This window comes from Bombina bombina, chromosome 10 (assembly GCF_027579735.1).
Source record: "Bombina bombina isolate aBomBom1 chromosome 10, aBomBom1.pri, whole genome shotgun sequence".
NCBI classification, from domain to species: Eukaryota; Metazoa; Chordata; class Amphibia; order Anura; family Bombinatoridae; genus Bombina; species Bombina bombina.
This window is the reverse complement of record NC_069508.1, coordinates 101,721,576-101,734,635: the sequence shown is the minus strand read 5'-3', so window position 1 is coordinate 101,734,635 and position 13,060 is coordinate 101,721,576. Positions and strand designations below refer to the sequence as shown.

General features: G+C 41.4%; 1 protein-coding gene across 1 annotated transcript in view; it reads left to right on the top strand.

Moving 5' to 3' along the window:
- The window catches only part of FIRRM (FIGNL1 interacting regulator of recombination and mitosis), a 367,507-nt gene that overhangs the window by 275,711 nt on the left and 78,736 nt on the right, over positions 1 to 13,060 (top strand). Inside the window, exon 18 of the mRNA XM_053693168.1 lies at positions 8,086 to 8,181. Coding sequence (XP_053549143.1) covers positions 8,086 to 8,181 — 96 coding nt within the window. The remainder of the gene's footprint in view (positions 1 to 8,085; positions 8,182 to 13,060) is intronic.

Below are 13,060 nucleotides of genomic sequence, written 5' to 3'. Positions count from 1 at the left end.
TCCCAAAGCGACTCTAGTGGATGCACTAGTAGCGCCTTGGACCTTCAACCTAGCTTATGTGTTTCCACCGTTTACTCTCATTCCCAGGCTGGTAGCCAGGATCAAACAGGAGAGGGCCTCGGTGATCTTGATAGCTCCTGCGTGGCCACGCAGGACTTGGTATGCAGACCTGGTGAATATGTCATCGGTTCCACCATGGAAGCTACCTTTGAGACAGGACCTTCTTGTTCAGGGTCCATTCGAACATCCAAATCTGGTCTCCCTCCAGCTGACGGCTTGGAGATTGAACGCTTGATTCTATCAAAGCGTGGGTTTTCAGATTCTGTAATAGATACTCTGGTTCAAGCCAGAAAACCGGTAACTAGAAAGATTTACCATAAAATATGGAAAAGATATATCTGCTGATGTGAATCCAAGGGATTACCATGGAATAAGATAAAAATTCCTAAGATTCTTTCTTTTTTGCATGAAGGTTTGGATAAAGGATTATCTGCGAGTTCTCTAAAGGGACAGATTTCTGCTTTATCTGTCTTACTACACAAACGACTGGCAGCTGTGCCAGATGTTCAAGCATTTGTTCAGGCTCTGGTTAGGATTAAGCCTGTTTACAGACCTTTGACTCCTCCCTGGAGTTTATATCTAGTTCTTTCAGTTCTTCAAGGGGTTCCGTTTGAACCTCTACATTCCATAGATATTAAGTTGTTATCTTGGAAAGTTTTGTTTTTGGTTGCTATTTCTTCTGCTAGAAGAGTTTCAGAGTTATCTGCTCTGCAGTGTTCTCCGCCCTATCTGGTGTTCCATACTAAGCCTGGTTTTCTTCCAAAGGTTGTTTCTAACAAAAATATTAACCAGGAGATAGTTGTACCTTCTTTGTGTCCGAATCCAGTTTCAAAGAAGGAACGTTTGTTACACAATTTGGACGTAGTCCGTGCTCTAAAATTCTATTTAGAAGCTACAAACGATTTCAGACAAACATCTTTGTTTGTCGTCTATTCTGGTAAAAGGAGAGGTCAAAAAGCGACTTTTACCTCTCTTTCCTTTTGGCTTAAAAGCAGCATCCGATTGGCTTACGAGACTGCCGGACGGCAGCCTCCTGAAAGAATCACAGCTCACTTCACTAGGGCTGTGGCTTCCACATGGGCCTTCAAGAACGAGGCTTCTGTTGATCAGATATGTAAGGCAGCAACTTGGTCTTCACTGCACACTTTTGCCAAATTTTACAAATTTGATACTTTTGCTTCTTCAGAGGCTATTTTTGGGAGAAAGGTTTTGCAAGCCGTGGTGCCTTCCGTTTAGGTAACCTGATTTGCTCCCTCCCTTCATCCGTGTCCTAAAGCTTTGGTATTGGTTCCCACAAGTAAGGATGACGCCGTGGACCGGACACACCAATGTTGGAGAAAACAGAATTTATGCTTACCTGATAAATTACTTTCTCCAACGGTGTGTCCGGTCCACGGCCCGCCCTGGTTTTTTAATCAGGTCTGATGAATTATTTTCTCTAACTACAGTCACCACGGTACCATATGGTTTCTCCTATTTTTTTTCCTCCTGTCCGTCGGTCGAATGACTGGGGTGGGCGGAGCCTAGGAGGGACTATGTGGCCAGCTTTGCTGGGACTCTTTGCTATTTCCTGTTGGGGAAGAGATATTCCCACAAGTAAGGATGACGCCGTGGACCGGACACACCGTTGGAGAAAGTAATTTATCAGGTAAGCATAAATTCTGTTTTTTTATTTTGTAATTCAGATAGATCATGCAATTTTTAGCAACTTTCTAATTTACTCCTATTATCAATTGTTCTTCGTTCTCTTGCTATCATTATTTGAAAAAGAAGGCATTTAAGCTTTTTTTAGGTTTACGTACTCTGGACAGCATTTTTTTATTGGTGGATGAATTTATCCACCAATCAGCAAGGACTACCCAGGTTGTTCACCAAAAATGGGCCGGCATCTAAACTTACATTCTTGCATTTCAAATAAAGATACCAAGAAAATGAAGAAAATTTGATAATAGGAGTAAATGAGAAAGTTGCTTAAAATGGCATGCTTAATCTGAATCACAAAATAAAAATTTTGGGTACAGTGTCCCTTTAAGCACTTCAGTTAGACTTATAGAATATTTCAAGTGCATCCTAAAATGTGTATATTTTCCTGTCCACTTTTACATTCTAGACTTCCTTATCCTAGAAAACTCAAGGACCAAAAATACAATTTCTGATACAGTGTAGACTATCTTATGTTCAGCTCTGGCTATGAACTCACAGAGATGCATAATTGCACAGAACAAAAAGGGCAAAGCATTACTATTTACAATGGTTACAAGTAGCCAAAATTTCCACAGTTTGTCTAATGACTAATTTTTTGCTGATCAACCTTCTCAAGAACTTCCTGAAACCATTAAAAACAAGTTGGCCTTCCTTTGGCCTAGATTTAGAGTTCGGCGGTAGCCGTCAAAACCAGCGTTAGAGGCTCCTAACGCTGGTTTTGGCCGCCCGCTGGTATTTGGAGTCAGTGATTAAAGGGTCTAACGCTCACTTTACAGCCGCGACTTTTCCATACCGCAGATCCCCCTACGCCATTTGCGTAGCCTATCTTTTCAATGGGATCTTTCTAACGCTGGTATTTAGAGTCGTTTCTGCAGTGAGCGTTAGAGCTCTAACGACAAGATTCCAGCCGCCTGAAAAAAGCAGGAGTTAAGAGCTTTCTGGCTAACGCCGGTTCATAAAGCTCTTAACTACTGTACCCTAAACTACACTAACACCCATAAACTACCTATGTACCCCTAAACCGAGGTCCCCCCACATCGCCGCCACTCGATTAAAATTTTTAACCCCTAATCTGCCGACCGCCACCTACGTTATACTTATGTACCCCTAATCTGCTGCCCCTAACCCCGCCGACCCCTATATTATATTTATTAACCCCTAACTTGCCCCACACAACGTCGCCGCAAGCTACTTAAAATAATTAACCCCTAATCTTCCGACCGCAAATCGCCGCCACCTACGTTATCCCTATGTACCCCTAATCTTCTGCCCCTAACATCGCCGACCCCTATGTTATATTTATTAACCCCTAATCTGCCCCCCACAACGTCGCCTCCACCTGCCTACACTTATTAACCCCTAATCTGCCGAGCGGACCTGAGCGCTACTATAATAAAGTTATTAACCCCTAATCCGCCTCACTAACCCTATCATAAATAGTATTAACCCCTAATCTGCCCTCCCTAACATCGCCGACACCTACCTTCAATTATTAACCCCTAATCTGCCGACCGGAGCTCACCGCTATTCTAATAAATGTATTAACCCCTAAAGCTAAGTCTAACCCTAACACTAACACCCCCCTAAGTTAAATATAATTTTTATCTAACGAAATAAATTAACTCTTATTAAATAAATGATTCCTATTTAAAGCTAAATACTTACCTGTAAAATAAATCCTAATATAGCTACAATATAAATTACATTTATATTATAGCTATTTTAGGATTAATATTTATTTTACAGGTAACTTTGTATTTATTTTAACCAGGTACAATAGCTATTAAATAGTTAAGAACTATTTAATAGTTACCTAGTTAAAATAATTACAAATTTACCTGTAAAATAAATCCTAACCTAAGATATAATTAAACCTAACACTACCCTATCAATAAAATAATTAAATAAACTACCTACAATTACCTACAATTAACCTAACACTACACTATCAATAAATTAATTAAACACAATTGCTACAAATAAATACAATTAAATAAACTATCTAAAGTACAAAAAATAAAAAAGAACTAAGTTACAGAAAATAAAAAAATATTTACAAACATAAGAAAAATATTACAACAATTTTAAACTAATTACACCTACTCTAAGCCCCCTAATAAAATAACAAAGACCCCCAAAATAAAAAATTCCCTACCCTATTCTAAATTTAAAAAGTTACAAGCTCTTTTACCTTACCAGCCCTGAACAGGGCCCTTTGCGGGGCATGCCCCAAGAATTTCAGCTCTTTTGCCTGTAAAAAAAAACATACAATACCCCCCCCCCCCAACATTACAACCCACCACCCACATACCCCTAATCTAACCCAAACCCCCCTTAAATAAACCTAACACTAAGCCCCTGATGATCTTCCTACCTTGTCTTCACCATGCCAGGTTCACCGATCCGTCCTGGCTCCAAGATCTTCATCCAACCCAAGCGGGGGTTGGCGATCCATAATCCGGTGCTCCAAAGTCTTCCTCCTATCCGGCAAGAAGAGGACATCCGGACCGGCAAACATCTTCTATGTTCTTCCATCCGATGACGACCGGCTCCATCTTGAAGACCTCCAGCGCGGATCCATCCTCTTCTTCCGACGACTAGACGACGAATGACGGTTCCTTTAAGGGACGTCATCCAAGATGGCGTCCCTCGAATTCCGATTGGCTGATAGGATTCTATCAGCCAATCGGAATTAAGGTAGGAATTTTCTGATTGGCTGATGGAATCAGCCAATCAGAATCAAGTTCAATCCGATTGGCTGATCCAATCAGCCAATCAGATTGAGCTCGCATTCTATTGGCTGTTCCGATCAGCCAATACAATGCGAGCTCAATCTGATTGGCTGATTGGATCAGCCAATCGGATTGAACTTGATTCTGATTGGCTGATTCCATCAGCCAATCAGAAAATTCCTACCTTAATTCCGATTGGCTGATAGAATCCTATCAGCCAATCGGAATTCGAGGGACGCCATCTTGGATGACGTCCCTTAAAGGAACCGTCATTCGTCGTCTAGTCGTCGGAAGAAGAGGATGGATCCGCGCTGGAGGTCTTCAAGATGGAGCCGGTCGTCATCGGATGGAAGAACATAGAAGATGCCGCTTGGAGAAGATGTTTGCCGGTCCGGATGTCCTCTTCTTGCCGGATAGGAGGAAGACTTTGGAGCACCGGATTATGGATCGCCAACCCCCGCTTGGGTTGGATGAAGATCTTGGAGCCAGGACGGATCGGTGAACCTGGCATGGTGAAGACAAGGTAGGAAGATCATCAGGGGCTTAGTGTTAGGTTTATTTAAGGGGGGTTTGGGTTAGATTAGGGGTATGTGGGTGGTGGGTTGTAATGTTGGGGGGGGGGTATTGTATGTTTTTTTTTACAGGCAAAAGAGCTGAAATTCTTGGGGCATGCCCCGCAAAGGGCCCTGTTCAGGGCTGGTAAGGTAAAAGAGCTTGTAATTTTTGTATTTTAGAATAGGGTAGGGAATTTTTTATTTTGGGGGTCTTTGTTATTTTATTAGGGGGCTTAGAGTAGGTGTAATTAGTTTAAAATTGTTGTAATATTTTTCTTATGTTTGTAAATATTTTTTTATTTTCTGTAACTTAGTTCTTTTTTATTTTTTGTACTTTAGATAGTTTATTTAATTGTATTTATTTGTAGCAATTGTGTTTAATTAATTTATTGATAGTGTAGTGTTAGGTTAATTGTAGGTAATTGTAGGTAGTTTATTTAATTATTTTATTGATAGGGTAGTGTTAGGTTTAATTATATCTTAGGTTAGGATTTATTTTACAGGTAAATTTGTAATTATTTTAACTAGGTAACTATTAAATAGTTCTTAACTATTTAATAGCTATTGTACCTGGTTAAAATAAATACAAAGTTACCTGTAAAATAAATATTAATCCTAAAATAGCTATAATATAAATGTAATTTATATTGTAGCTATATTAGGATTTATTTTACAGGTAAGTATTTAGCTTTAAATAGGAATCATTTATTTAATAAGAGTTAATTTATTTCGTTAGATAAAAATTATATTTAACTTAGGGGGGTGTTAGTGTTAGGGTTAGACTTAGCTTTAGGGGTTAATACATTTATTAGAATAGCGGTGAGCTCCGGTCGGCAGATTAGGGGTTAATAATTGAAGGTAGGTGTCGGCGATGTTAGGGAGGGCAGATTAGGAGTTAATACTATTTATGATAGGGTTAGTGAGGCGGATTAGGGGTTAATAACTTTATTATAGTAGCGCTCAGGTCCGGTCGGCAGATTAGGGGTTAATAAGTGTAGGTAGGTGTCGGCGACGTTGTGGGGGGCAGATTAGGGGTTAATAAATATAACATAGGGGTCGGCGATGTTAGGGCAGCAGATTAGGGGTACATAGGGATAACGTAGGTGGCGGCGGTTTACGGAGCGGCAGATTAGGGGTTAAAAGTGTAATGCAGGGGTCAGCGATAGCGGGGGCGGCAGATTAGGGGTTAATAAGTGTAAGGTTAGGGGTGTTTAGACTCGGGGTACATGTTAGAGTGTTAGGTGCAGACGTAGGAAGTGTTTCCCCATAGGAAACAATGGGGCTGCGTTAGGAGCTGAACGCTGCTTTTTTGCAGGTGTTAGGTTTTTTTTCAGCTCAAACAGCCCCATTGTTTCCTATGGGAGAATCGTGCACGAGCACGTTTTTGAGGCCGGCCGCGTCCGTAAGCAACTCTGGTATCGAGAGTTGTATTTGCGGTAAAAATGCTCTACGCTCCTTTTTTGGAGCCTAACGCAGCATTTGTTTGAACTCTCGATACCAGAGTTAAATTTATGGTGCGGCCAGAAAAAAACCCGCGGAGCGTTAACAGCCCTTTTACCGCCAAACTCCAAATCTAGCCGTGAGTATGGTGCTGGATCCTGATCAGATTCAGGACTTCCTGATAAGCACTTATCTAACTTCATATTTGGCCTCAAGTATCCTATTCTGAGCTGCAGCAGAACTTCCATGCATGCTAAAAAGTCCACAATTTTTTCTCGGCAAATATGTTAGTTACATAATACCTGGAGTAATGGTATATTGATTAATCTTTTATTGGTAGCCTCCTTCAAACAGACGAAATGATGATCATAGCAGAAGATTATCCATTTTGTTATTTGGAGTGGCAGCCATCATTGGTTTACATAAAAGCTCAATGAAGGATTCCTTTCTCTCTGTCCTAGTAGAAGTTGGAGCTTTCTTCTTGACTCTTCTGATGTAGCACTAAACTTCTTTCATGTGAAGTGTTGTTTATTTTGGCTATTTCCTATGCTAGAAGAGTTTCAGAATTGTCTGCTCTTTCTTGTGAGTCTACTTATCTGATTTTTCATCAGGATAAGGTTATTTTGTGGACAGCGTTTCCTTCACGGGGAGTGAGCCAATAAACGCGTTGCATTAAGAGGTATATACCACTTGTCATACTCCTGCACTTGTTGGTCTAAGTTACCATGTTTAATCTTTTGTTTTAAATAAATTCACATGTGCTATTAACCAAGCCTTATTGTCACTATTTTGCCACCAGAGTTGCTAAATTGTCTACCCAGTTCCTGCAAGCCAGGGATCAGTAAACAGAGGCACTGGAAATCTTCAGCATGTTTCTACTAGCACATCAGGGTGCTGCATCTAAATGTGAGTACCCTGTGGACTTATACTACTGTGGAAGCACACATTGGAACTACTGATATACTTATGAGGCTCCCTCTTGTTTGCTTTTGTTCGCAGAGTTATATGAATTCCACCATTTGGGGTTGATAAGAGGAGTTGCCCACATAATTTATTTATCACAAACTTTTTATTTTTTTCATTTTGGGATATCTATACAGACTTTTTAAATTTCATTTTATATTCTGCATATTGACCTCATCACTGTGTGTTGTTGTTTTTCAGTATATTTTTGTTACAACTTTATTTTTTATTTTTTTATTTTGTGTTTGGGGCTTAGTATTGTCATCAACCCAGGGGGTGGTATTTTACCACTTTCTTTCTCATTTATATAGTGCCACCTTGTGCTCTTAAAGACTAATGAGACCTCAGGCTAACATATAGCCAAGTATGTGTGAGGTGGTAGGGGTTTTAAAGAGCTCTTGGGGGTTTGGTAATCTTTGCCTTCTCCTGGCGGTAGAGAAGTAGTTCCCATGAGTAAAGGATTGTGGACTCTCACCACCATGAAAGAAAGGAATTTACCAGGTAAGTATAAATTATGTAACAGCTTTATGACCGTAATGGAAGTTTATGCTCTCAACCAATGAAAATAATGAACCGCTTCATTCTCAATACATAAAAGAATGTCAATTTGTTTTATCTTTTCTCTTGGTTAGATTTCAAACCACCCTTACCGTCAGCACACTCTGTGCCTTGTCTGGGCTCTTCTGGCATTTGTCATACACTCTGTGGATCTGTCAACCCTTGTGCAGGTAATATAAATCCCTCGTCTGAATGAATTGATAGATTATATATTATAAATGTATTATAAAAATAAATTAAAGCAGGGTTTTTTTAAACCAGTCCTCGGGGCTCCCTAATAGACCAGATTTTTAGAATATCTGAACTGGAGCATTTGTGAAATATTCAGCTGATTAATAAACATGGTAATCCTGAAAATCTGGCCTGTTAGGGCAGGTTTGAAAACCCCTGGTTTATAGGTATAATTTGCAGGATTATGCATGTTCTAAACCAGAGAAAAATAATTTGTAAGTTCATGTGTTACTTAAATGGGTGCAATTTTTACTAGGGGAAAGAGTATTTTAGCAGCTGCTTTTTAAGGACATGAAAAACACTAGTGCCAGGGTTTAAAAGAAAAATGAAAAGTACTATTAAGTTTAAAGGGATATGAAACCCACATTTCTCCAACATTGGTGTGTCTGGTCCACGGCGTCATCCTTACTTGTGGGAATATCTCTTCCCCAACAGGAAATGGCAAAGAGTCCCAGCAAAGCTGGCCATATAGTCCCTCCTAGGCTCCGCCCACCCCAGTCATTCTCTTTGCCGTTGCACAGGCAACATCTCCACGGAGATGGTTAAGAGTTTTTTGGTGTTTAAATGTAGTTTTTTATTCTTCTATCAAGTGTTTGTTATTTTAAAATAGTGCTGGTATGTACTATTTACTCTGAAACCGAAAAGGATGAAGATTTCTGTTTGTGAGAGGAAGATGATTTTAGCAGACAGTAACTAAAATCGATTGCTGTTTCCACATAGGACTGTTGAGATGAAGTAACTTCAGTTGGGGGAAACAGTTAGCAGACTTTTCTGCTTAAGGTATGACTAGCCATATTTCTAACAAGACCATGTAATGCTGGAAGGCTGTCATTTCCCCTCATGGGGACCGGTAAGCCATTTTCTTAGTCAAGCAAACAGAATAAAGGGCTTAATATGGGCTATAAAACTGGTAGACACTTTTATGGGCTAAATCGATTGCTTTATTTGGGCATTTTATACATGTTTATGCTTTATAAACTTGGGGAACGTTTTTTAACGGCAGGCACTATGTTAGACACCTTTTCCAGTCAGGGAGGGCCTTCCCAGTTGTAGGCTGAGCCTCATTTTCGCGCCATTACTGCGCAGTTGTTTTTTGAGAGCAAAACATGCAGATGCATGTGTGAGGATCTGAAAGTAGCTGGAAAAGTTTCTAGAAGGCGTCACTTGGTATCGTATTCCCCTCTGGGCTTGGTTAGGTCACAGCAAAGGCTATAGCTGGGACTGTATAGGGGTTACATTTGTAAACGGCTCCGGTTCCGTTATTTTAAGGGTTAAAGCTCTGAAAATTGGTGTGCAATACTCTTAATGCTTTAAGACACTGTGGTGAAATTTTGGTAATTTTTGAACAATTCCTTCATACTTTTTCACATATTCAGTAATAAAGTGTTTTCTGTTTAAAATTTAAAGAGACAGTAACGGTTTTGTTTTAAAACGTTTTTTGTGCTTTATTGACAAGTTTAAGCCTGTTTAACATGTCTGTGCCTTCGGATAAGCTATGTTCTATATGTATGAAAGCCAATGTGTCTCCCCATTTAAATTTGTGTGATAATTGTGCCATAGCGTCCAAACAAAGTAAGGACAGTACTGCCACAGATAATGAAATTGCCCAAGATGATTCCTCAGATGAGGGGAGTAAACATGATACTACATCATCTCCTACTGTGTCTACACCAGTTTTGCCCACGCAGGAGGCCCCTAGTACATCTAGCTCGCCAATGCTTATTACCATGCAACAATTGACGGCTGTAATGGATAACTCCATAGCAAATATTTTATCCAAAATGCCTACATATCAGAGAAAGCGCGATTGCTCTGTTTTAAACACTGAAGAGCAGGAGGGCGCTGATGATAATTGTTCTGTCATACCCTCACACCAATCTGAAGTGGCCATGAGGGAGGTTTTGTCAGATGGGGAAATTTCAGATTCAGGAAAAATTTCTCAACAAGCTGAACCTGATGTTGTGACATTTAAATTTAAATTAGAACATCTCCGCGCACTGCTTAAGGAGGTGTTATCTACTCTGGATGATTGTGACAACTTGGTCATTCCAGAGAAATTATGCAAGATGGACAAGTTCCTAGAGGTTCCGGTGCACCCCGACGCTTTTCCTATACCCAAGCGGGTGGCGGACATAGTGAATAAGGAGTGGGAAAAGCCCGGCATACCTTTTGTTCCCCCCCTATATTTAAGAAATTATTTCCTATGGTCGACCCCAGAAAGGACTTATGGCAGACAGTCCCTAAGGTCGAGGGGGCAGTTTCTACTCTAAACAAACGCACTACTATTCCTATCGAGGATAGTTGTGCTTTCAAAGATCCTATGGATAAAAAAATTGGAGGGTTTGCTTAAGAAGATTTTTGTACAGCAAGGTTACCTTCTACAACCCATTTCGTGCATTGTTCCTGTCACTACAGCAGCGTGGTTCTGGTTCGAGGAACTAGAAAAGTCGCTCAGTAGAGAGACTCCATATGAGGAGGTTATGGACAGAGTTCACGCACTTAAGTTGGCTAACTCTTTTATTTTAGATGCCGCTTTGCAATTAGCTAGATTAGCGGCAAAAAATTCAGGGTTTGCAATCGTGGCGCGCAGATCGCTTTGGCTAAAGTCTTGGTCAGCGGATGTGTCATCCAAGACAAAATTGCTTAACATCCCTTTCAAAGGTAAAACTCTATTTGGACCAGAATTGAAAGAGATTATCTCAGACATCACTGGGGGAAAGGGCCACGCCCTTCCACAAGATAGGCCTTTCAAGGCCAAGAATAAGTCTAATTTTCGTTCCTTTCGCAATTTCAGGAACGGACCGGCCTCTAATTCTGCATCCTCTAAGCAAGAGGGTAATGCCTCACAACCCAAACCAGCCTGGAAACCGATGCAAGGCTGGAACAAGGGTAAGCAGGCCAAGAAGCCTGCTGCTGCTAACAAAACAGCATGAAGGAGTAGCCCCCGATCCGGGACCGGATCTAGTAGGGGGCAGACTCTCTCTCTTTGCTCAGGCTTGGGCAAGAGATGTTCAGGATCCCTGGCACTAGAAATAGTTTCTCAGGGTTATCTTCTGGAATTCAGGGAACTACCCCCAAGGGGAAGGTTCCACATGTCTCACTTATCCTTAAACCAAATAAAGAGACAGGCGTTCTTACATTGTGTAGAAGACCTGTTAAAGATGGGAGTGATACACCCAGTTCCAATAAAGGAACAAGGAATGGGATTTTATTCAAATTTGTTCGTAGTTCCCAAAAAAGAGGGAACTTTCAGACCAATTTTGGATTTGAAGATCCTAAACAAATTTCTCAGGGTACCATCGTTCAAGATGGAAACCATTCGAACGATTCTACCCACTATCCAGGAAGGTCAATTTATGACTCCCGTGGATCTAAAGGATGCGTACCTACATATTCCTATCCACAAAGAACATCATCAGTTCCTAAGGTTCGCCTTTCTGGACAAACATTACCAGTTTGTGGCCCTCCCATTCGGGTTAGCCACTGCTCCAAGGATTTTCACAAAGGTACTAGGGTCCCTTCTAGCGGTTCTAAGACCGAGGGGCATTGCAGTAGTACCTTACTTGGACGACATTCTAATACAAGCGTCATCCCTGTCAAAAGCAAAGGCTCATACAGACATCGTTCTGGCCTTTCTCAGATCACACGGATGGAAGGTGAACATAGAAAAAAGTTCTCTGTTTCCGTCAACAAGAGTTCCCTTCTTGGGAACAATAATAGATTCCTTAGAAATGAGGATTTTTCTGACAAAGGTCAGAAAGTCAAAACTTCTAAGCACTTGTCAAGTTCTTCATTCTGTTCCACGTCCTTCCATAGCGCAGTGCATGGAAGTAGTAGGGTTGATGGTTGCAGCAATGGACATAGTTCCTTTTGCACAAATTCATCTAAGACCATTACAACTGTGCATGCTCAAACAGTGGAATGGGGACTATACAGACTTGTCTCCAATGATTCAAGTAGATCAGAAGACCAGAGATTCACTCCGTTGGTGGCTGACCCTGGACCATCTATCCCAGGGAATGAGCTTCCGCAGACCAGAGTGGGTCATTGTCACGACCGACGCCAGTCTAGTGGGCTGGGGCGCGGTCTGGGAATCCCTGAAAGCTCAGGGACTATGGTCTCGGGAAGAGTCTCTTCTCCCGATAAACATTCTGGAACTAAGAGCCATCTTCAATGCTCTCAGGGCTTGGCCTCAGCTAGCAAAGGCCAGATTCATAAGATTCCAATCAGACAACATGACGACCGTTGCGTATATCAATTATCAGGGGGGAACAAGGAGTTCCCTGGCGATGAAAGAAGTGACCAAAATAATTCAATGGGCGGAGGATCACTCCTGCCACCTATCTGCGATCCACATCCCAGGTGTGGAAAACTGGGAAGCGGATTATCTGAGTCGTCAGACATTCCATCCGGGGGAGTGGGAACTCCACCCGGAGATCTTTGCCCAACTAACTCAATTATGGGGCATTCCAGACATGGATCTGATGGCATCTCGTCAGAACTTCAAGGTTCCTTGCTACGGGTCCAGATCCAGGGATCCCAAGGCGACTCTAGTAGATGCACTAGTAGCACCTTGGACCTTCAACCTAGCTTATGTATTTCCACCGTTTCCTCTCATTCCCAGGCTGGTAGCCAGGATCAAACAGAAGAGGGCCTCTGTGATCTTGATAGCTCCTGCGTGGCCATGCAGGATTTGGTATGCAGACCTGGTGAATATGTCATCGGTTCCACCATGGAAGCTACCTTTGAGACAGGACCTTCTTGTTCAGGGTCCATTCGAACATCCAAATCTGGTCTCCCTACAGCTGACGGCTTGGA